General features: G+C 27.5%; 1 protein-coding gene across 3 annotated transcripts in view; it reads right to left on the minus strand.

Annotated features, from left to right (window-relative positions):
* LOC113386812 (CUGBP Elav-like family member 1) overlaps nt 1-25,953 on the minus strand; it is a 457,260-nt gene that overhangs the window by 422,687 nt on the left and 8,620 nt on the right. For all 3 annotated transcript variants that reach the window (XM_026624571.1, XM_026624572.1, XM_026624570.1), the window contains exon 2: nt 1,476-2,643. In XM_026624571.1, the coding sequence (XP_026480356.1) occupies nt 1,476-1,768 (293 nt within the window). In that variant the 5' untranslated portion in view covers nt 1,769-2,643. The remainder of the gene's footprint in view (nt 1-1,475; nt 2,644-25,953) is intronic.

Below are 25,953 nucleotides of genomic sequence, written 5' to 3' on the forward strand. Positions count from 1 at the left end.
TGAATTTGTGAATATGGAATTTAATATTAAATACGTCTGTGTATAAGACTAATAATCTCTAAAGATCAAAAATATACTATAAGTTCAAAGGAGAATGCAAAGTTAAGGGGGTATTCTAATGTAGAAATTCAAAAAAAATCGATTTTTTTTATTTCATATTTTCAAAGTTTAACTATCTAAGAATATGCACAAAAAGGTTTTTGAAAATTTGAATTATTTTCAGAGATATAGGCATTTTACTGACTCGGTCTCCATACTGGTTTGGCTTCACGCAAAACTTTAAATGCGTTTTTTCTAAGAACAGACTTTTTCAGTACTGTTGACACGATTTCTCGAGTTCTACTCGACCGATTCACTTGAAATGTTCAGAGAGTCTTGTTAATAGGTCTATCTATAGCCCGAACTAGGATTATCCCCAAATTCCAATTTTTACTATTTTTAAAAAATTCGAGAAACTCAAAAAAGCAGTAAAAAAACAGTCGCCGAATGGTAAAAAAACATTTTTTTACTCATCGCTTGTTTGGGCGATTGCGACATCATTGTAGATTCATAATCTTTTTATTTCTTTTATTTCGGATGGCTAGTAGGCCTGAAATCATGTCAAGACTGAGGTGCCAATTTTTTGAGACCACCCAACTCTTTCATTTTTTATTTTAATCAACTTTTTTATTTTTTAATTTTTGTTTTGTATTTTAATAATATTAATAAACAAGAGGTAAATAAATGGATAGTAAAAACATTCATTGCTTTCTTTTACGACACTTTAAAAATGATCTAAAATTCATCGCTCTATACTAGAATACCCCCTTAAATGAAGCATTATGACTGAAATAAAATTTATAATACTCTATATATTATTAAGCCAGAATTGTACAAAAATGTATATAAATAATATTTTCAATCGTAGAATTTTCTCTAAACTCGTTCGATTATTTCTCATTGATTAAAGTAACCATAGATAAAAATAACCAGAGATAAAAGAAGTATAAATAGATCGCAAACAAAGTCGTTTTCCCAATACCTCCATTTTAATTCTTTTAGCTCTTTATAGAGGCGCAATGACGGCAGCACGTAAATCTACTCCTAGGTTTGACTCTAAATAAATATAATAACGAAAAAGTAAACCGTAAAAAAATTATGAAATAATATGAGGACGAAATGAATAGTTTTTGAAAAATAAAATAATTAAAATTAAATAACGCTGTAAAGTGGATGTTTTATTATGATAGAATCAGATCTATATGCGTTGAATTTGAGCATATAAAACAGAATAAGGCGTACTTGTACTATGTTTACCACCCCAATAAAAATTGGACGAATAGAATATTAGATTATACATAAACAAATATAAAACTAAAATAAAAATAATTGAACATGCAACTTCCACCTTACATATAAAATCACGCTTCATCACTGCAATCATTCATCCATCTTCACGATTCAATCATCAATAAAAGAAAATTCAAGTCACTTACTTATCATGCTTCGTTCCGGATTTGCTATACGGATGCACCGAATGGCTATTGTGATTGAGGTGACTCAGCTTGTTCGCATTTCGATCAGTATTAGTTTGAGATCCCGGCGATATTTTGCCGGCCAAGGCATCGAGCGAATGCAGCATAGCCCTTCCTTTCTGAAGAACTGCAAACTTTTGCTGCTTCTTCTGAAGAAAGAAGAATGGTGAATTTTCCAGGCCAAGGGTCAGGGCCCTGGTGTCTGTGCGGTCTAAGCCTTGGAGCAACGATGGCGCGTTTGTCAATGACCACATTGCACAAATCGCGCACACGAGTTTGATGTAATTTCACACTGGACCACTATTTTGGCTTTACTTTATTAAAATAACAAATAATAAAAAAAATTAAATTAAAGAGATAATCGCACTTTGGGATGACTTATCCCTTCTTTGTTTTCTGACACTGCACAACTATTTTCACTTGTTTTGACCACTTTAATTTAGTCCACTGTAGTCCTGATTAATGTGTAATATATCAAAGCACACTTTATAAACGCGTTATAAAAAGCTTTCAAATATATTCCGTAAATTTTCCTTTCTGAGCAAATCCACCTCTATATTACATTCAACACTTGACTAGGTGACTATATTCGAACTGATTGCATTTCGTTTTGTGAGGAAAGAACGTACAATGTTCTGTTATCATTTTATCATACACACACATAAGTTACATATGATAAGATAAAATATATTATATTTTTATGTATATCGTTGGTTATCTGACTCGTTTACCTGTTATAAAATATAAGTGGAATATATAATATAAAGTGAATTTTATCAAATCACAGACAAACACTGGAATTATCCGAGTGTCTATTTAAGTAAGTTTTTAGAATTAATGACTTTGTTCACACTATTTGAATAAAATATGGCGAAATTAATGGCACTGAAATTTTAATCAGAAACTAGTTACTTGCATTGTTTTAAAAATAAATATTATAAAAAATATTAATTGAAGTTTTTAAACTGGTTAAATTCATGAGATTGTCACTAGATTTAATGATATGATAGTTTAATGAAAATTAGTTTTATGATTCACATATTCTTTGGTTGCTGTTAGAGCTTTATTTGGTTGACTTTGGTTTGTTTATAATTAAGTCACTAATTACACCATTTGCAATCTCCCTTATCTGTAATAAAAATTTAGAAAAAACATTAATAAAGTGAAATACTATACAGTCATTATAAATAAATATTACCTATGACTTATAATAGATTTAGACATTTTTTACAATGTCTTCATTATAAACATAAAATATATATGATTGTAGTATTAATAATATATGAGACTGATTAATAATTTTTCTTAGGAGTTGGACAAGTACTATGTCAAGTTTTGATAAAGTAATTTTTTTTATGCACACTTAAAATATTTTAAACAACATGAAAAATATAGTAATTACTTTGCTGACGATAATGAAATTTCTTCAATACTTTCTATAAAAATATATAAAAGGCTTTCTTCATAGGCTGCATGGGCTTCAAGGCTTCAAGACTTCATATATAAAGCTTTCTCATGGAAATCATTAAAAAAATATAATAAAAAAATCGATATTTCTATTATTATATTTTGTATTAGTAGTATTTTAATTTCAAAATCGTCATTGCTGATTTTATTACATAAAATAAAAATCATTTAAAAACATTGACTACTTCTTTTATGAACACATATATATTTCAAAGTCGATAAGTATTTATGATTTGTTTCTGTGTTATTTATTTTTTTTAAATAGTTTTTGTCAAGCAAAGATAGAAAGGTTCGTTATCTATATTTCTTCGAAATGGGGAATGAATCAAATCTTTATATCTGAATTTACGAGATTACGAATGCTTATTTGTTTATATAATGCTGGACGGCATCTGATTTATTAGTATCGAATACTATTATAACAATACATTCATTTAAACAAAAAATTCGAGGAACTACTTGTTTTGCATTCATTGTAACGATTGATATAATCAACAGTGTATTGTTTAAGCATGAAAATTTATTATTATTAGTTAGACTACAAAGCAAAACTAATTTGTATTTCGTTTTATTTATGATATTTTTATTTAAAAAATGATATAGCTAATTGTGAAAATGATAATTATGATAAATATAAAAATTTAATAATGAAAGTAGTAACATAACGTTACATATAGTAACAGAATATAGTTTGAAAAAAGTATATTATGTATAATAACACATCAAATTAATTATTACAAAGATTCAGAGAAGCTACTTTAATATGTCATAAAAAAATTAAAGTAGTGGTGTATGGCTTCAAGGCAAATTGCTGGAACTTCCCGTACCGTAAGGAAATGTTCGAGGAATATTAAATGTTTTCAAATAGATTATTATAAATATTGTCACATTGTCTAATATTTATAAGAATTATATAAACTGAATTGCAAAATTGAAATTATTTGTTTATAGTATATTAGAACTTTAGTCAGAATTAAAATTAAAATCTGAATTATTTTCGATATACAAAGAAAAAAATTTTTTGAAAAACAATTTGAAACAATTTTTTTCCAAAATCAATTATTTTGTTAAAACAAGCAGAAAGTTCTTTGAATTATTCAAATCGGTCGTTTAGTTCCCCAAAAACTGCCATTTTTTGCACATTAAGCTCTGTATCTTTGAAATGGCTAGACCTGTCTTTGCAAAAACTTATCACCTCTTCTCCCAATCATTAAAAAATGAATGTTTTTTAGATCATTCAAATCAGATACTCCGTTCTCTCAAAAACTCGTATTTTCTGCACTCTTTGCTCTGTATCTAAGTAACGGCTGGACCTGCCTTTGCCAAAAACTAATCAGCACATCTCCCAATCAATAGGAATCGAATGTTTTTTGAAGCATTCAAATCGGTTGACCCTTGCGCCCGAAAACGTGGACGAAAAAATGAGGACGAAATTTATTTTTGTAAAAGTTAAAAATGTTTTACATTTCAAGGTACTTCAATTTATTCAATACCAAATACCTTTTCATAATTAATATTCTGGTTCGATTTTTTCAGTACTCTAGGTATCAATTGTTCAATATCAGTCATTAATTACTTGTCTATGTTCATAGAATCATCATTATAAATTGGAAAATAGTTCCAAACTATTGCATAAGATTTGCCAGTGCTAATGTTGTCAGTGCAATTAGTTCGCGCTAACGAGCATTGCGAAGGAGTGCATGTTCACTCTCCTGGCAGTCGAATAAAGACCAAACGCACTATTTTGCAGTTTGACACAGTTGGCTAGAATTACGGTTTGTCTAACAGTGGTGGCACCGATGTACAAAATAAGAAATATATAAAACGTAACATACATCAAGTGTTTGGATTTTTTTGCAAAGAGCAATACTGTCGTACTGACAACATATTGCTAAACTCTTATTAAAATATTATCAAGTAATGATAAATACCATAATCCATTTGGCAGTAGACTGGGCTGATTAAGAGGCAGTAAGTAAGGATTAGCAAGTATAAAAATCTTCATTAGGTAGTCTGATATACGATTCATAATTATGTACATTTAATTTGAAGGCTTTAATTTCGATGACGAGTTATAATATTTGAATCTTACTATTTAATTTCGTAGAGTTTTGTTTATTTATAGTTTTATGGTGACATGTGATGCGCACGTTTCGATATGTCTATCCACGTGTCATAAAGATTTATTGTTGGGTTTTTGCTAATGTGCTCTGAGCGATTAATAAAGCCGAAACGAAGACACTCCCATATGCTACTATTTTAGATTAGTAGAGTAGGTAGGGATAGACATCGGTATACTTAAGTCATAAATTTACTTTATTTTCTACCAAAATTATGCTTTGGTTTAGTTAAAGTGACAATTTAACATTATAGGTATAACTGATCATGCTTTTTAAATTACTAATTATTTTTATCATATTATTCTTTGTATCCATCTTCAAAATTTGTTGTGATGAAATATGCAAGAGATAGAAATTTTGAAGTACAATTTTTTTTTTCTGTATGCTACAAAGGAAATTTTTTTCTGAACCGTTTTGCTATAGAAATTTTCTTGACAATGAATTCTCTTAATCGAATAACTGACACAAAATGCCATATTCCACCTGATAATATCCCATGAGTATACACGATTAGTATTTGGTAAAATGCAATAATAGAGGTATCTTTTTCAATAACTCTATTTTGTACATAATATTTTTAATTATTACAATGTGAGACAAAATGAAGAGATTATTTGGTATTTCAATACGTGTCATCTTATCCGCCAATTCATCAGATGTGGAACATTGCTAATTATGATCGTGAAAGCTAAGAAAATGCAAATTTGATGATTCCAAGAGAATTGGACTTTTGGAATAAAGCGATCTTCGCCTTAATGTATATTGGCTTCAATTGTCAGACTAACCTAGTACCATCGCGTAAAATTATTCTTCAATTTCAAATAATTTAACAACTTTTATCAAAAATCAAGAATTAGCAACACTAGAAGTAATCATCAATCAAAAGATATCAGACTAGCTTTTAATGTAATGAAATACAACAATTACAACAATATATTACAACAATCAACAAAAGGTACTTTTATTAAAAGTTCAGAAATATTTATATAGTTCTTTTTTTTAAATTATTTTGTATAATTTATTAAATAGACATTTCAATAAACACTGTAGAACCCTCCATTGTGATTCTTATATAATAATAAAATACAAACTCTTTGGTAAGGGCTATAAATTAATTTCAAGTAAGTATAGAGTCAAAACGCAGGTGTTTAAAAAAATAATTACAACAATTACAACAATCAACAATGGGTTCTATTATTGAAAGTTCAAGAATATTTATATAGTTTTTTTTTAAATTATTTTGTATAACTTATTAAACAGACATTTCAATAAACACTGTAAAAACTTCCATTGTGATTCTTGTATAATAATAAAATACAAACTCTTTGGTAAGAGCTATAAATTAATTTCAAGTAAGTATAGAGTCAAAACGCAGGTGTTTAAAAAATAATTACAACAATTACATCAATCAACAATGGGTTCTATTATTGAAAGTTCAGGAATATTTATAAAGTTTTTTTAAATTATTTTATATAATTTACTAATTAGACATTTTAATAAACACTGTAGAACCCTCGATTGTGATTCTTGTATTAAAATAAAATACAAACTCTTTGGTAAAAGCTATAAAGTAATTTCTAGTAAGTATAAAGTCAAAACGCAGGTGTTTAAAAAAATAATTACAACAATTACAACAATCAACAATGGGTTTTATTATTGAAAGTTCAAGAATATTTATATAGTTTTTTTTAAATTATTTTATATAATTTACTAAATAGACATTTTAATAAAAACTGTAGAAAACCTCCATTGTGATTCTTGTATAATAATAAAATACCAACTTTTTGGTAGTAGCTTTAAATTAATTTCAAGCAAGTATAGAGTCAGAATTTAGGTATTTAAAAAAATAATTCCACTGGAAATTGTTTTAGAAACCTACAAATATACTGAGTATCTTATAATCAACCATGAGATGTTTTATTATTATCTGTTAACTAAAAGATAATGATCACATTTGATATATGTTCCGTTCATGTAAGTGTATGGCATCAAATTCTTATAAAAACAAAAAAAAGTATAACGATCTCAAAAATCTCGAATAATTCTCATTGCAGTCTAGAGAAAAAGTGTAACTTTCGAAAATGAAACAATAACAAAAGATTTAGTGTGAATCTTCTAAGGGCAAAAAAGAACAAAACTGCGCCTACTTTGTAGTAAATTAATTGCGAAAGCAGAACACTTGTAATACAATACGTTATCAAAACACTTATAACATAAACTCAAAAACTACTTCATGATAAGATAAAATTAATTAAACTAATTAAATTTCGCACTAATAAATTGAAATTGGAAATATTTTTGAAATAATAAGAATATTTAATTTCTTTATTTTATGCTTGATTTCTAAATTTGTGTATGTAAATAAGCCATTTGAATATGCTTTAACCACATATTACCATCCAACCTAATAATAGCAATTACTCATTCACATTAGCCGCTACTGACAGACATTTCAAATGCATATAAACATATTTTGAAGTTTTGACAGGCTGAATTTTCCTTTTAAAAAACCGTACACTTCCTTGTTCCATGTTCAATAGAAAGAATTTATCGTGATTCTTATCGGTCTTATCAAATCGAAAAAAGCAAGCGCGCTTGGGCACAAGCTATACAAGCTATACACAGGCATTATTATGTTTTGTCGCTTGCTATACTGTGATACAGTGTTTTAATAAAATTAATGTCGCTCGATTCGAACAAGTGACAGGCATTTCCGAATATTTTGAACATAGCGTGTCGGGGTATTATTAGCGCTAAGGAATACGCGGAATGAAAAAGCAATAACCCACACGCTCGAACAGATTTGCTTCACAAAACGGCCCTCACATACCCGCGACGTACAATAAGAGAAACATATGGAAATATATAAAGGACTCTAGGAAACGACAGATATAATAGACGTTATCGGATAATAATATATTTTTTGCAAATATTTAACGGTAATTTCAGTTTATGATCAACTTATTAAAATATTGAACATAATAAAAATAGAGAATGTAAATCAAATACAGTAGAACCACAATTAACCGGACTAATCGTTGTCGATGAGCATTCGGATAAATCGAAAATCCAGATAATCTAATGTATGAAGAATAATCCGGTGTATTTATTAAAAATAACAATTACATAAATAAATATGAACGAAAATGAATGTTTATTAAGAAATTAACACTTCCCTATGTTTGTACATACATATTTTTTTCGATTACATTACATACAAGTACTAAATTGCAGCATTAATCATGCTAAAATTCGAAGTTTAGGTATGTACATACATATAAATTGGTCGCGGTTGGTAGTCCGGATAATCGCAAATCTGTATAATCGAAGTTCTACTATATGTCTTAGATTTAGGTAAATATATATCAAACTAGCCTCTCCATTTGCAGTTCCTTTATTAAATACCGGTAAGATTACCAAAATTCAAACCCATCTTTTTTAACGGTAATATAATATATAATGGATGTTTACGGACAATCGTCTATAATAAATGTAATTTAATCAATTAAATTTAGGTTAATATTCATCAAACTACCCTCTCTTTTTGCAATACCTTTTTTAAATACGGACAAGGTTACTAAAGTTCAAACTCAATTTTCTTATAGGTAATAAAAATAGTGGATGTTTAAGTATAATATAATCTTTTTGCAAATACTTAATTACATTACGGTATTTTTATTGTAATTCGACATCAACTAATTAATATATTGAACATGAAAATAGAGAATGTAAATCAAATAAAATCAAATAAATCAAATAATTAAAAAAACATTAAATATATAAAATGCACCAAAAATAGTGTAGATTATAGAACGAGACTAAAGGGCAAATTCTGCTGAAAAATAGATCAATGTTATATCAAAGCCATTTTACGTAGCATTTTTCATAGAAAATAGTACTAAAAATTGTCAAAATGCTATGTATTTGCTGTGCAATCAAGCGCATTCGCATAAAATGTAACTTCACTCGTATGTTATTATGCAATACCACAATGATGCCCTTATGATAAGGATTTTTTGACATTTGTGGGTAAGGTTTTCAAAATTTTAGTTTAGGTAAGTTTCAATGCATAGCATTTTGAAAGATTTTATTGCCACTTTGTATGAAAAATGCTACGTAACATAGCCTTGCCATAACATTGGTGTATTTTAGAGCAGAATCGGCCCACAAATATATATCAATCTACTCTCTCGTTTTGCAATGTATTTATTATATACTAGAAAAGTTATCTAAGTTCAACCTCATTTTTTTAAGGTAAGAGAGAAGCAAACGACAAAGAAATAAATCTTTATTTTTCGATACGGAAAGATTACATTATTTAAAAAATTTAAGTTTATGAGTTCAGAATCATGTTTCATTCGAATGCACAATAAAATGATACATTTTCACTTATTATTTAGAACATTTAGACAATGTGCGAATAACCGTTCTTTTTTGTCATCTAGGTCCTTGGTCATAATCAATAACCAAGTTTTAATTCAAAATTTTATCATTTTACATTATTTATCTACATCATTTTATCTATTTTACATTATTACTTTAAAACGCAGTTAATAATTGTGAGGACGGACTTAAAAAATATATTTTCATAATTAATTCATTACATTTTCATAGTTAATGCTGTTATTATTGTGCATTTGAATTAAATTAATTAATGCATAAAGCTTTAAACTTTGCAAGGATTCTTCTTGATTTTGATCGTAGTAAATATTACAATACTATTGCATATAATTCATAAATTAACAAGAAAAAATATGAAAAATGTAAAATTAAAATCAAATCAAGTTATGGAAAGTTTAGTTAAAATTAAGTTAAGCAATAGTGAGCAATTTCATAAAAGAGTATTATATTAGGTTTTATGTTAAAGGTATATATGCAAATACAATTATAAGCAAGGTATAAAAATTATTAAATAAAATTCCTCGAAGGTTTATGCCATTGTAAAATATGAATAAAAAGTAAAATTTTATTGGGTTAAATTATATTATAATAAGAAAATTACAGAATTTTACAACGACTCAATATATAACCGTTATATATACTAAGCAGGGAATAAAAACAATAAGCAATTGCGTATAATTATTATATTTAATTTAATAAGTGATTAATTTTCATTCAGTCCGTTTACGAGACTCGAACATTATAATCTAATTATATCCATTTTACTATTGTAAAATTTCACAAAAACGTTTTATTTTTAGAGTCTAGAGATGACATCAAGTTGCAAGCATTTGGTATACTAAAACTAATAAATTTTAGACTACGTGGTTCAAGCTTATCTGAGAATTAAGTGATCTCCGATCATGTGAGGTTATCAATGAAATTTTTATCACATAGACTGCATATGGTAATGTTATATACTATTTCAATATGTATTCCAAAATTTATTTATAAATGTTATCAACTCATGAAATATTTATATGCATTATCGTTGTCGCATTATGACTACAGAAATGTTGTAATACACAATTAACGTCTAATTTCTACAGGTATATTAAATATAAATTAAAAGTTATATATATATATATATATATATATATAAATATGTACGTGTATGTGAGGGAACTGAAAGCCGAATCACAGGACCAGAAAGCATGAAAGCAGAAGTTTGAATAAAAAAATTCATGAAAAATAAATGAAAAGTGATTAATGGAAATAAAACGGCAATGGGATTACTTTGTTTACTTCGGGCAGATTACTATTTTTTTATTAATATATGTATGTATATATATATATAGTCGTAAAATCAAATTATCAAGAGCTGCTCATCTATATAAACCAGTGCTTAAGTGCATTTACAATGTAAAATGTAATACGGTGTATTAATACGAAACAACAATTAAGATAAACATTAAAGCAATACAGAGCCCTTAATGGACACCCATAACCTAATGTAGCTATTTATAACCACGGCTTAACCCTACATGTGCGTATATTTGTGTACTCACACATTTATATAAGATGTATATAGATTTACTCCACAAATATAATAGAAAAATACTCAATTGAAATTTTCGTATTGTTATGCGTCACGTGAAAAAGTAATTTAAGTGGAAAATAAATTTTTATAGGGTGTTGAACAAAATAGACCAAATCTTATAAAGTTATATTTTTAATGGAATAGACTAGAAATGCATAAAATAGATAAACAACTGATATTTATTATCAATATTATTATTATTAGTATATATTTCATTATCTATCGACAGCACGAATAATCTAGAGACTTAATTACCTTCTTATAATCATTCAACTTTGATTAAAAATCGATGAACAATGATGCCATAAAAAATCATATTTTGTAAAACATTTTGTATGCTTTAGGATCATATTAATCAAATTTAAATAAAAATAAATATTGGCATTATGAAGCTTAAAAGAGTATACTGGTCTAAAAGATTAAATATATCGATTTTGTTTTTTATTGATATTTTCAAGTAATTGTTCAAGAATATGACCGCAAGAAGATTTTTCAAAATTCAAATTTGCTTGCTTTTTTCCTGAAACTTTAACCGCGTTTATTCGAAACAATATACGATTTTTCAACTTCTACTGGACTGATTTACTTAAAATCATTACAAGAATTTCTTCATAGATTTCTTTTCAGTATGAACTACGCTCATAACTAAATTCCGGTTTTTACCATTAAAAAAAATCAAGAATTTCAAAAAATATGTAAAAAACTTTTTTTTCGGAGTATTTTGTTAAAGAACATGTTTTTAAGTTGTCCGTAGTTCATATAATAGCGACATTATTCTAGATTAATAATATCTCATTTCTTCTGATTTTTCGGAAAGTTAAAATCATTGGTATGGTCAGGTGCCAACTTTCACACCTCCTAGAATTAAAACTATTTGACTATTTTTAGTCCTTAATTTTTGGATGCTCAATACATTTATTAATTACTTGCAAAAAAACATCAGTAAAATAAAATTGTTTACCCTTTTTTACGGCCTTACAAAAAACGCAAAAAATCCATGCCGCTTTACCAGAAATTTTCTTAAATCATAAAAATCATAAATCAGCTCATATTATATATATATATATATATATATATATATATATATATATATGTATGTATATTATAATTTATATGCATGATTTATATTTATTGAACAATAAAATAATTCATAACGATTGCTTCGCTAAATACGAATTCAATTATATAAATTATATTTCATATAAAACAATATATTACACCAGCAGAATCATGTTCATTGTTTTTCAGAAACTCAATTTAGTGCCCTATTTAGCTGCTGCCGAATATTTGCGCTTCCATCAAAGGGAAGATAACTCAAAGCACAAATCATATTAATAATTATATCAGGAACGTCGAATAAAAAACAAAATAATAAACGAAATACTTTCTGAAAATTCTTTGGAAATTTATATTTAATTATGATTTAATTAAGTAAAATATTTCTCTGATGGAGCGAAGAATTTCAGTGAAAAGTAAGCATTTTGTATACAGATTGTATTGTTGTATTTAGAAGCAATGTGATATATAATTCAAATGTTCTATAATAAACTTTAGGCAATATTGGAGATTTACAAATATACGTGGAATTATTCCTAAAGATAGTGAATAAATAAATATTTTGGTACATTTCTTCACATAAAACTTTAAATTGTTCATTGTCTTCACACTATAATTGATGTCAACAGGTTAAAAACACATAACACATTCGTATGCGATAGTAAATATATTGATTATATATTTGCAAGGTCAATATCGTTTAATCATTGATGATTTAATTCCGAAACGCTACACTATCGATAATTAAATGAATAAATTTTGAAGAATTGATTTTCCATTATTTCGTAGCGAGTAATTTATCGAATTACACCAAAGTGAGCAACAAAAAGTTTTAAATTGACTTGTTATTCCCTCACAAAAAGTTCGTCTCAGCTTCATGTAAAAGTATCACCAGGGTTGGGTAAAGTATAAAAATGTTATGTGGTTGATGGAAAGCAATATTCAGTTGCTAATTAGATAATAACGTTGGATATTTTCATGTAAATCTTCAAGAATAATAAAAAAAATTAAATAAAAAAAGCACCGAATTGTAACTAATAGACATTACAAAAAAGAATTTTACTAATAATAAGTAAGCTGTAATATTAAATATATTACATGTCATCAAAATTACCTCAAAACTATTAGCATATTAATATTTATTCTCAAGTTTTTCCATTATGCACCTGTGCTCTTCAAATTACAACTGATAATAATTAATTCATACTATAACACTTTATAATTTGAGTCTATTTTAATTTATCAATCAATAATTCTTTAAAATATTAAGTTAGCAGTTTTAATGTTTAGCTTAGTCAAGATTTGTTCAAAATACTCTGTAGAAGGCACACTATATCCATATAAATGGTATAAAATATCGAATAACAAAATATTTTCTTTAGTGTTACGTATTAAACAAATTAGATAATTTATATAGCACAGAATAAAAATAAATAAAACATAATTTGTTAATTCTTATTGCTTTATCATTTTAAATAATGGTAACTTCTGAATTATGAAGTAAAACTTCTTTGAGCGCGACTGTGGTGTAAATCTGTGCAAATGCAACGGAAAAGCGTTACGCCAGAACTGTAGGTCATTCGCATTCGATGAAATCATTTCTATACGGGTCGGTGGTGATTAGTCGTCGTGTATGTAAATAGAGATCTGTCGTTGTATGCGTACCGGCATCAACGTTGTATGCGTTCCGATATCAACTAGGAAATCGGCAATGAGAAATAAGCATATTAAAGTTACATCGTAGTACAAATCTTGATTTAATGAAAAATGCCTGAATCAGAAGAACATTTTACCCTGTTCCTTGAGAATAATAAAACAAATTAAACATTTGTGTCGTGTATGTAACATAAGTTTATCGAAATAATTTCTATATTATTCGTAGTTTCTATAAATCTTTGAAGTTCTTGAAATGGCAAATATTTTTTAGGCAAAACAGATATTACAGCTGATCAAATAATGAGATTATATCGCCAGCAAAAAAATAAAAAAGATACAAGCAGTCAATGAATGTATGTTTAATTTTAAATACATCAAGTTCTTCAAACACAATTATTACATGATGAGTGAAGTTGCGAAAACAATATTTGTTTAGGCGTTGTTTAACATAATCCACTGTTTGAACGAATATTATAAGAAGTTATTAATCGGCAATTACTGCATTTCTCTAATGAAGGTTCATTTTTAAATGCTAATTACAATGACAAACCGATCATGTCATATTAGAAGTATGACTTTAATTACATTATTGTTTTTAAATATTATACATATTCTTATGTAAATGTGTATAGTGGTTGACACTAATAAATGTGTGCATCACGAGTGTTACTATATTACTAATAAACATTAATCAAAATTGTTATATGATGTATTTATTTTTACTTAAAAGCCATCTTGTACAGTAGCAAATTAGTTTTACTTCAATCGCGTGTGAATATTACGCGCACTCTTTTTTATTTATTTGTATATAATTTCAAAGTTGTTTCATTATTACAGCTGTGCTCTTGAAATTGCAACTGATAATAATTAACTAATCTTGTAACATATTACAGAATCTTTTTTTGTTCGTCCTAACCATACTTTAAAATATTAAGTTGCAAGTATTGATGTTTAGTGTAGTTTAAAATACTCTGCAAAAGTGTTTTTATTTCCTGATAACGATATTGCTTGATTTAATAAGGCGATGGATGATTACAGATTTGTTTTCCTCTATATTCAAATATTGTTAAATTCCTAACTTTGCTTCTTTTTGAGTTATCGGTGGACTCTACTTTATGCAATGATTTTAATTTCTGTATTTTTACATTTTTGACTAAAATGCTGATTAAAATAATGGAACACGTTTCCGAATAGAGTTTGAAGTATATAATTTACAATACAGTAATAAATTCATTGAACAATTATTTAGGGTCATCTAACTATATTTTTAACATTGAAAATCGTGGAATTTATATCATTTATATCTTTTATATATACCAACCCTGATCGCGGGCACTTTTATCTACTCAATAGAATAAAGTTGTACGTAAAACTTTTCTATTGCCTACAACACGCGTTAACGAAAAAGTCGTAACATGCAAATCGTGAGACAATTTGTACGTGTGCCGGATTAACATAAGCAAATGGGACACATTTGCTAATTTATCTCTCTGCAGAGTATAAAATAAACAACCATGACGAACAAATATAAAACAACTGAAAAGTGTTTTATAGCTTTAAGTCGAGCAAAACTTTGTTTTATAACACTACTATAAATAGAGATATAGTGAAAAAAATCTTGTAATGCAAGCTTACTCTATTGTGATAAAAACAACGAGTACTTACAGATTTACTGATAAAGGAATTGATTTTTTAAATGCACATGGAACATCTCGCAGCATGCCTCAAATTTTTGCACTAGTAAAAATTTATCTAAATTGATTTCGCTAGATTTTATGCATTTTTGCACAAAGAAAACGTTTCGAAAATAATTAATTAATAGTATAAGCAAGTATTCTAATACATTTAGTAGAGCACTTTGCGTTGAGCGAGAAACACTTTATGATGTATCCTTGTGCGCAAAATAGCAAATCTACCTGAATACTACAGTTTGGAATTCGTTCTCATTTCTAGTCAGCCAGCTGCCAGTTAACCACGATATTAATTATGCAAAATGAAATTTGTGCAGTCAGATTTTGATTTTGACAACTCTAAACTGAACCTCGACACTTTGCTCCGTAAACAACTCATGGAATGTAATATATATATATATATATATATATATATATATATATATAGCACTTATTTAAGGCAGTCAAGAAGTTCATTTTCATAATTTTTGTTAATTTTCGTAAAATTGAAAATAAAAGTTCAAAATTATGAATGTGAGAAGCTAATTTAACCTTTTTCATATAAGCATACTAGTTGAATGGCAGTCATAGTTTTATTATCAAGTAAGAGCTAAGATTCAATTAAGTTTTTGAAAACTCAGAAGAAAACGGGACAAGAAATCTAAATCCAGGACAAATATTGCTTTTAGAAAAACCCGGGACACAAGTGGAAATCTGGAACTGTTCCGGCCAATAATATATATGATATTATTGTCACGCAATTGTTTACAGAGCAGATGCTCTATAAATTTTGACAATAATATCATATCTATTTCTTTATCTTTATAATTGGAAGTTTTTTTCCAGCAGAAAGATGGCATTTTTCCGTGATGTAAGTTGAAATATTTTGAAAAAACTTATTCATTCTCTTTTCGTTTAGAATCTAAATTTTCCCCTTTTTCAGATAGAAGATGAAAAATATTACATAAAACATACTTTGTGTTGATCAATATATTTCAACTACTTTATATTTATATTTTATTGAAACTATGTCGTTTTTTGGTTGACAAAGGTTTGAATAAATATAAATTAATTTTTCATCGAATTTTATTCGAAAAACTGTGAGAATACAAATAGTGCTGGGAAATATGTTCATATTAGGTTCAATATTAACTCGAATTATTGCTTTTTAAATTCATATCTAAAATTTGGAAACTGGATCGGACCTCTTTTGCAAAAAGAGCGCCTCCTGCACGACGTCGTCGAGTGTAAAATAGAAGGAACAAAAGGAATGGAAAGAAGAAGAATGCAGATGATTGACGACTTACGCGAGGAGAGAAAATACAGGGAACTGAAAGCCGAAGCACAGGATCAAGAATCAGGAAAACAAGTTCGGAAAGGAAAATACATAAAATTAAAAAAATGGGATAAGGGAATAGTGGTAATCGGTTAAAGGTTAAGGGAATCATTTATTTGTGGTGGCTCTTACACCATAGACCTGCCTTCGAGCAGACTACCATTTGTTATTATTATCTAAAATTTCTCTAATTTATACTATAATAGCGCAAATGAACTAAAATGTCTCTCATTGTCAGTTTTATAATTACTCACCCTTTTTTCCATTTTTCACACTTTTTCTATTTAGATTGTAATAAAATTTGCCTTTACAAAATATTAATATATAGCATGAACAAATCACGTGTATGCAATAAATATATTATTTATAATAATCAATTATTGTTTGAATATAAACGTTTGCTTTTTCTAGTACAATAATGTAATTCCCAAAATGTAAGGGAAAAGGACTCGTAAAAATTTGGAAATTGATGCCCTAACATGGTCGTTATCGCTCTTTGTAAGTTCTCCATGGTTTTCAAATAGGTTTATAATATATATATATATATATATATATATATATATATATATAAACAAATATAAAGTAAATCATCCTACTAAAGAACTAAAGAAAACTGTATACATTTGATCAAACATTATATTGGTTATCAATTTTAAAAATCAATTGAACCATCACGAATTAAATCAGCTAAATAATGAAATAAATAAATATGAAATGTGGTAAAAAGTCTTGTGTAGCAAACAACCTATGCAATGCCAATGCAATCGAAATGCAAATATTTGAATGGTTTGTTAGATTCAAAACTAACATTTCCGAAAGATTGCAAAAGACAACTCTATGCTCAGCTTTTATTCCAGCAAAGCAAATGACATGCACATAGGAAAGAGTATAAGAATAAATAAATAAATTGCAGTTGCAAAAATACGTGCACGTTGCGTTTGTCCTGATGTTGAATTATTGTTTCTTCTATGCATGAAGCAAAGATTCGTAATCTCTTGACGCGATTGCAATAATTCCAATATCGGGAAACGCTTCAATTCCTTCAAGAAACAAAAAACACAAAAGCAAACGTCCCAGAGAGTGAACAGAGGAATAAATAGAAACAACGTATTTCAAAATCAAACTCGTAAAAAGCTGCGAGATGTACACAATGCAAACAGATTCATAAAATTGTTTGAAGAGAAGAAGAAAAATTTAATTCGGCGAAGTGCTATTTACTTAATGACATTTTGTTCGTAACTGACTACATCTTCAACCGTCTGTAGAATTGTGAAGTTAAGTTTCAACTATTGTCTAAAGTTTGTAGCCAATAGTGTTTTCAAGAAGTGCTTCAAAAAGTCAATGTTACTTGTAAATTATTATGTCAATTTTAATTTATTTAAATGATTTCTACTAAGGAATAACTACAATTCATAAATATTAGAGTTGTCATACCTAAAATCAATAGTATTGGTTACTAAGATCGTTTTAGTTATAGTAAGAGTTGGACTTTTAAAAGACTTCCGTTGATATTATGATTTTTATAGCATATTTTAATTTTCTATTATCCTACTTAATGACATTTTGTTCGTGATTTGCTACAATCTCCAACTGTCTGCAAAATTGTTATACATTTAAGTTAAGTTGTAACTGTTGCTTAAAGTTTACAGCAAATAGTGTTTTCAAAGAAAGCTCCAGAAAGTCCAAAGATTACTTGCAAATTATGATGTCAATTTTGATTTAGATAAATTATTTTAACTAAATATAAAATATATTTCTAAATGTATTAATATTCAACAATTTGAATTTATAAATATTAGCTTTGCAATATCTGACAATCTTTAACATTGGTTTGTAATAACGTATTTAAGCACTTTCATACAAGTAGCGTTGAGGTTGTCAAACTTTTGAAGAACTTCTGACTGTATTATAAATTTTCTCATTAATAGTTCTAACATTTTTAATTTTTTTGAGACAAAAAAAGCTGATGAAGCTAAAGCTTTTACATTTAAAGATTAAGAACGTGATTGCCAATCAACAATGTAATTATTAATAAAAAATAAATATTAATTAATGAAATGTTCAGCAGAAATTGAATAAGATTTAAAGAATGACGAATTAATAATTACGACATTGATCTCATTACCAGATCATAAAAACACAAAAAACTGAATTACTTTTTAATTCAGCAAAAATTGCTGCCAACGACTGAAACAGTATTTAAAGCAATTGAGGAATACTCCAAAATTGAAAATTATGAAAAATTATGTTTTACAATGACAATGCTATTTACCCATCATGATCAGAGATTACACGTAATGATACATATATACTTTAATAAAGTATTTTTTTATAAAAATCTGAGTATTACTATAAAACCGAAATTACTTTCTCGCCGATTTGATAAAATTAATATACAATAGAAATACATTTAATGCAAACTACACATTTTTCTGAATACAGTATACAGAAATATCCAACACTAATTAGAAAAAAATAGATTCTGAAGTAAATAATAAATATTATGCTAACTATGCACTATTTTTCCATAGGTATTTAACTGAAACAAACCATACCAAACCAAATATTTAAATGAAAAATTTAAAATTACATTACACTTCTAAAAAATAAAACTGTTTGCAGTATTACAAGTTATCCATATGAGAAACAGAGAAAATACCAGTGCGTATTTATCTCGGTGTAATTATAAATATTGGTTATCTATAAATAAATAAGGTTTCTTAAATAAATATTTCATCAATCGTATATCATGTTTGATCATAAAATATTGCTACGTTAATATGAAAGCAATTTAATTTTCTCATAAAACCAATAATATCTTATTATTTCTATCTTATTTTCTCTCATTTTATTTCCACGCGAAAAGCGGTTTATATTTATGACATATATTTCAAATAAACTATCATCACGAAAATATATATTATCGATCCTTCTACGGTCATAAAACTCCAGAACTCGATCCAGAAAAAGAACCAACTATAAAATGCATTAAAACATTATCGGACGGTGGATGGAAACAAAGCATTCGCATTTTCCATTAATGTTTCCTCAAGTTATACTGTACCAGTTGAATTGCAGTTTAATAGATATTCTCGAATGTATGCAGCACTCGTATATACTGCGAGAAATGTAAATCAAAGCTCAGGGAGTAATATACACTATTTGCAGGTAAGTCAATGGAATAAATTGATGTAATAAATATTTTATAGAGTTATAAACAGCAAATAAAATTATGTCGATTGATATTGTATAGTCAGTATTTGAAATTTATGCAAGTATTTTGAAAAAATTCACTCTGCAGATGAATTGTATTAGAAAGTTTTCGCAAGACAATGGGTAAAAATAGATCTATCAATTCCAATATTATTAGGCATCAAAATATGTAAATCAAGGTTTCAAAATTTCTATAAAAATAATTCAATCAAGATTCTTTGTTAATTGTTATAAAGTATGAAATACTTTGCTTAAAAGATAGAAAATAGATTATTGAAGATATTATTTTTGATACAATTGCAGTTAAAAAGTAATCATATTCATTGAAAGAGTATTGTATGACACATGTATGATTTTGACTGTTTTTTGTAACATTTGAAATAATTTGCAGATGAAGTTAAATCGATTTTCAATTTTGTATATATTTCTACTTTTCACACTTATGTATGTCATGAATCAGTGAATCAAACTAAAAAAAAATCAAACCGCAATATTGAAACACTATCATTTAGAAAAAATGCCATTTAATGATCATTAGACATATGCACATCAAATTGTCACATATTTTATAGATAGTTTAAAAATAAGACAATTTTTTTTTGCATTTCAATGAGTTCCGTACCAATATTTATCCGTTATACTGCGACGCGGCGCCCACGCGCTTCGATATTTTGTTGCTACGCAGCTAACGTATCGCGATTGCTTTAAAAGAAGTTAAGGACATTTTTTTCTAACATTTTAAAAATCTCAAAAATCTATTTTTTTCAAAGTTCTATAAAAAATGGAATCTTTTTTAAAAACTTAAATTTTTTGTACGGGAAGTTTCAGCAATTTGCTTTAAGGCACGATGCCATGCACCACTAGTTTATAACAAAAACTGACAAGGATGCTTAATCCCTTAATACCAAATCTGGACTGAACTTTCAGTTTTGTGGCTTGGTGTTTTCCTGGTTTGATTTTTTCATAAATAAAGAATTGAAATTAAATTTTCTTTTTAATTTGACGAATAGTCTGCAAATAATGAAAATAATGAGATATTGAAAATGTTATACATTTATGCATTTAAATCAATTTTTATTCAAATATAGAACCGATTTTTATTTTAATATAAAGGAAAAACTGAAAAAGTTAAATTTTTCATTAAATTTTGAGCAAAATTCTGTACTTACAAGATAAACAAGATAGGTAAAAAGGATTATATGGTAGTACATAGTGACTATACCAAAGAAAAATATAATGAAAGCACTGTTTTTACGAAAGCTCAAATGCAAGTGAGCGCAAATTAGATGCACTTCAATACAAAGATCGGTTAAAAAAAAAAACACAATTTTTCAAAATAGAAAATTTAAGCACAATTATACGAAATACGCCTTCAGTAAGCGACCAAAATTTTGTAATAATTTGAAAACAAATAATACTATTACTATTCAGTACTTCCTCCGAGTTATTATTGAATGACCTCTTTGGGCATTCTGATATCAAACAGTACTGACGACTTCGGTTTTCACCTGGAAATATAGTTAGAAGTTAGACGTAAAAATTGCCATTACTCGGCATTGGTGCATCAACAAAAATTGATCACGATTACAGAAATTGTGTATTAAAATTGATCACAGAGATGGGACGACTGTTTGGGTGAAAAAATTATAAAAAACCGACGTTGTGAGTTAATATTATTAATTCAATATGAACATATATGCAATGAACCTTTATTATTAGTTCTATTTGTTCAATCATAAAGATTAATAAATTATTAAGAAAAAAATGAATGAATTTAGAAAAATTTCAAGCAATCTACTGTTACTAAATACCTCTGTTAGGAGCAATAAGACATTCTTGACGAATGTATTTCTGTTATTCAGTTATGCGTGGAAATGTCTGAAAACAGAATGCGCAGAGAAGGGGATGAAGCTTGCCATTTTTTCATCTTTTGTATTCGAAATGCAAATATCTATATCCTATACAATCCTAAACCAATATAAAAGGATCATAACCCAATATGATCTGTTCCGTAGGATCTGTTTGTATAAGGACGCATTTACACACGCACACTAGCTACATACATAGTCTATATAAAGGTCCTTGTTTGAACATCGGCATCATATTGATATTTTGATATGTAAGTTAATATTTTCACTTTGAATCCGATATATTTTCGCATAATAGAAAAGCATAAGAATCAGTTCAATCCACCTTGATAAAAGTAGAACAATCAAAAGTTGTAACTCACGTTTTAACTGTAATATAAATTATAATTTTAGTATCTAACTTTATGTGGCTGTAAATTTTCTCAAGTTTCATGATGTACGGAATGGCCTTTGCGAAGGGCATGAAAATGCTCGCAATTCGTAATTTCATGAAATTAAACTTATGAAAAATATTGGATTTAAAAATAATGTAATATTTCATTCGAATATATGAACATATTAATTCTAAGCACATCCAAATCGCTATTTGATGATAAATATTTTTTTACGCCTTATCAAATTTTTTTTTAATTTATAACAGGCAATAGTCTATGAAATTTGATTAAGTTTGACCATATTAACCGATGTTTCGAGATAATAAACTGGGTATTGATAAACAGATATAAATTTTAGCTAGAATAATCAGATTTTATAATTCTTTTATATGAATTTTTGATAATCTGAATGATAGTTGTATCACAATGGCTTGATAATAGTAATAATAATTTTAAAATTTTCTGATAGAATATATAGAAGGGACAAATTACTCTACTAAAATGAAATCATCCCAAAGATTTCGAACATTAGTCTTTATGACCACAGTTTTATGCAAATTCTTTTTTGCAGTTTTCATTCTTTTGCGTTTTTTGAAAATAATTTGTCATTGGTTCTATTAATTTTCTATACTGTACTATGTTAATGAAACTATTTAACACAATTCATTTGAGACTGCAAAGTGTTGCATTTTATGAAGAATCTAGAGCTTCTTCATAGAAAAGAGAAACAATTTTTTTTGCGTGATATTATAAACGGATATATGAAGCTGATTATATAGACTAATATATTCATCTATTAGTCGCACAAATATAGAAAATAACTAGTGGTATGTATGGCATCGTGCCTTAATGCAAAATCCTGGAACTTCCCGTACCAAGAGTTATTTTTTTTAAAAAAGATTAACAATTTTGAAACAAATTTACTCTGAAAAAAAATAGATTTTTGAGAAACTGTAAATTTTTGACAAAAATTTACTTTTATTTGAAAAAAAAAAAGACTTTGAAGAAAAATTTAATATGAAATATCTTGGAAACTCTGAACTTTTTTTCAAAGCAACCGTTCTGCTTTAACTGCATAGAGACGAAATATCGAAGCGCGTAAGCGCCGCGTCGACGTCTAACGGATAAACATTGGTACGGAAGCCATAGGAATGTAAACAAAATTTATACTTATTGTTAAAATCTCTATAAAATATCTGATAATTTGATGTGCATATGTCTAATGTTCATTTTGTTGACCGCCAAATGGCTTATTATTTACTTTTTCCTCCATATCTCCGAAGTCGTTGCACCTTCCTTTCCAAAAATTTAAATAGTTCTTCATTTAGTCAATACAAACATAATGTTTTTTGAATTATTCAAATCGGACGCTCCGTTCTCTTAAAAACTGAGTTACGCTTTCTGGCACTTTTTGCCAAAAACTAATCAGCACGTCTCCTTATCGATACGAATCGAATGTTTTTTGAATTATTCAAATCGCTTCATCCGTTTTACCGAAATCGTCGACGAAAATGTGTATCCGAACACACACACATACATACATACACACACACTCACACACACACATATATCAATTTTTTTCTAAGGTATGTATGAAACGTAAAGATATATAAAAAAATTCATTTTCGATTTTTTCGCGATTACTATAACTTGCCCTACGGGAAGTTAAAAATTAAAGTAATTAATTACTACATTTATGAAGTTAGAATAAAAAAAATATAGCAGATGTGAGTGGAATTTCGAAATAATGCAAGACTTAAATAGAAAAACGGCACGACCCAACTATGCTAAAAGCACAATTCGCATATAATTCAGAATTTTCCGATAAAGCGTGAAAGAATAATTTCGAATTTTCCTAATGATTTTGAAGAAACGACTTGAACGATCGGCGCACTAACAAATGCAAGACCTAATCAAATTACATCGATAACTATTAATTTTTTTATATTGGTATAGTTGTTTATGAGAAAACGTCAACTAAAAGTCAAAAAATCAATTAACATACATACATACGAACACATACTTTTTCCAAATTTAGTCTCAATCGTTTCAAAATGAATCGAAACCTTCATGAAGTTAAAAGGCATTAGTCTATAGATAATAAAACTTTCTCTTTTTTGCAAAATATAAATAAGTATAGTAATAAAATCAATACGACCAAACAGCTCCAATAAAATTCATAACAATATATAAATCTATTCCTTCCTACACCAAGAATCTTTCATAAACATAGAAACGCTGAATAAATAATGCAATTGAAATAACATATCCCATTAGTCCGGGAACATTCTTTCATGTTTCCCAAAGAGACGAATTCCGAAATGAACGGACTGAAATCGAAAAGAAATTCATTCAGACATTAGGAAGACGGGCATAAAGAAAACAAGACATGTATGCTAGAAAGACGGGAACTCAAAAAGATCCGGGTTCTGTGCTCGACGCGATATCTCTTGCCCTATGCCTCTGTGACAGAAGAAAAGCTCGCAGCGTGGAGCTTTGAGCTTTTCGGATTTATTTGTATACGAATGCTTTGCGATAGTATTGCATGTATTTGGATTAGATAAGTATCTGTATCTACAACATTCTACATCAGATTTACAAAGCAAGATTATTTGAATGTATCAGGTCAAGCAAAATCTTCACTTGAATAAATTATTTTATGAATTCACAATCGTTAAAAATTGCAACAGATTTAAGATTTATGTTTTCAAGTCAAAAGTCTAGATCTCACCTATTATTAAAGTCTAAACACACATTCGTGCTTAGAAAAATAAAACAAAACAATATCATTATAGTAATGGATAATTTATTGAATCTTATCTTGCTGGCAAACTATCTCGATTTTCCAAGTTGTAATCCAATGAGGGTTCAAATAGAAATTTCATTATATTGGTTCAAACTATACTCAATTGTCATTTTCTTACTAATCAAGAAAACTGCAAAACAAATGCTGAACAATTGTTTGTATGCGAAAAGAAAATTAGAGAAGAAATTAGAGTTTATTTAGAATATTTTGTACTAGTGTTACACGCAAACTAGTAAAAGAAATGATTGAAATTAAATAACTGAAAGAAAGATAAATTTGTTTTATTACAAATGTGAATTGATGAAACCTCTCTAATATAAAATTATATTAAATAAATGCTATATATTCAATCATTAATTCTAAAACTTCTTTTTAATGTTGTGTAAAACAAATACTCATATTTTAGGAAAATTGACTTTAAATTAAATGTCAGTGAAATAGTATTTTTGTAGTGTAATTCAGTTTAGCTCTCTAAGTTCTGTACTAATATAACCAACAAAAAAGGTAGATTATATGAGATTAAAAAAATTCAATATATTAAAAAAATACATACAAATACAAATTTATACACATTCAAATTGTCTTCTACAACGCAGTTTATTTTCAAATTGCTAATAAAATTAGTATAGTTGGAACAACGTTAGTATAGACAAAAATGTTTTGAGAAAAAATTGTTGAGCTTATTTTTAAAATAATTTTTATTTAGATTTTTATTTTAATATACAGTAAAGGTGGGGGAAATAATGCCGCAAATAAACTGTAAAAACGGTATGGCAAATTATATGGGATTATAAGAGATACGTTCCTAGTTAACAAAAATAAAGAAAAACAAATATGTATATGAAAAATCAATTTCATTCTAGTGAAAGTTTCGATTAATTATGTTTATAATT

Source organism: Ctenocephalides felis, unplaced genomic scaffold (genome assembly GCF_003426905.1).
Source record: "Ctenocephalides felis isolate EL2017-DRISC unplaced genomic scaffold, ASM342690v1 CF-g0.4_SCAFFOLD_03571, whole genome shotgun sequence".
In the NCBI taxonomy this organism is placed as follows: domain Eukaryota; kingdom Metazoa; phylum Arthropoda; class Insecta; order Siphonaptera; family Pulicidae; genus Ctenocephalides; species Ctenocephalides felis.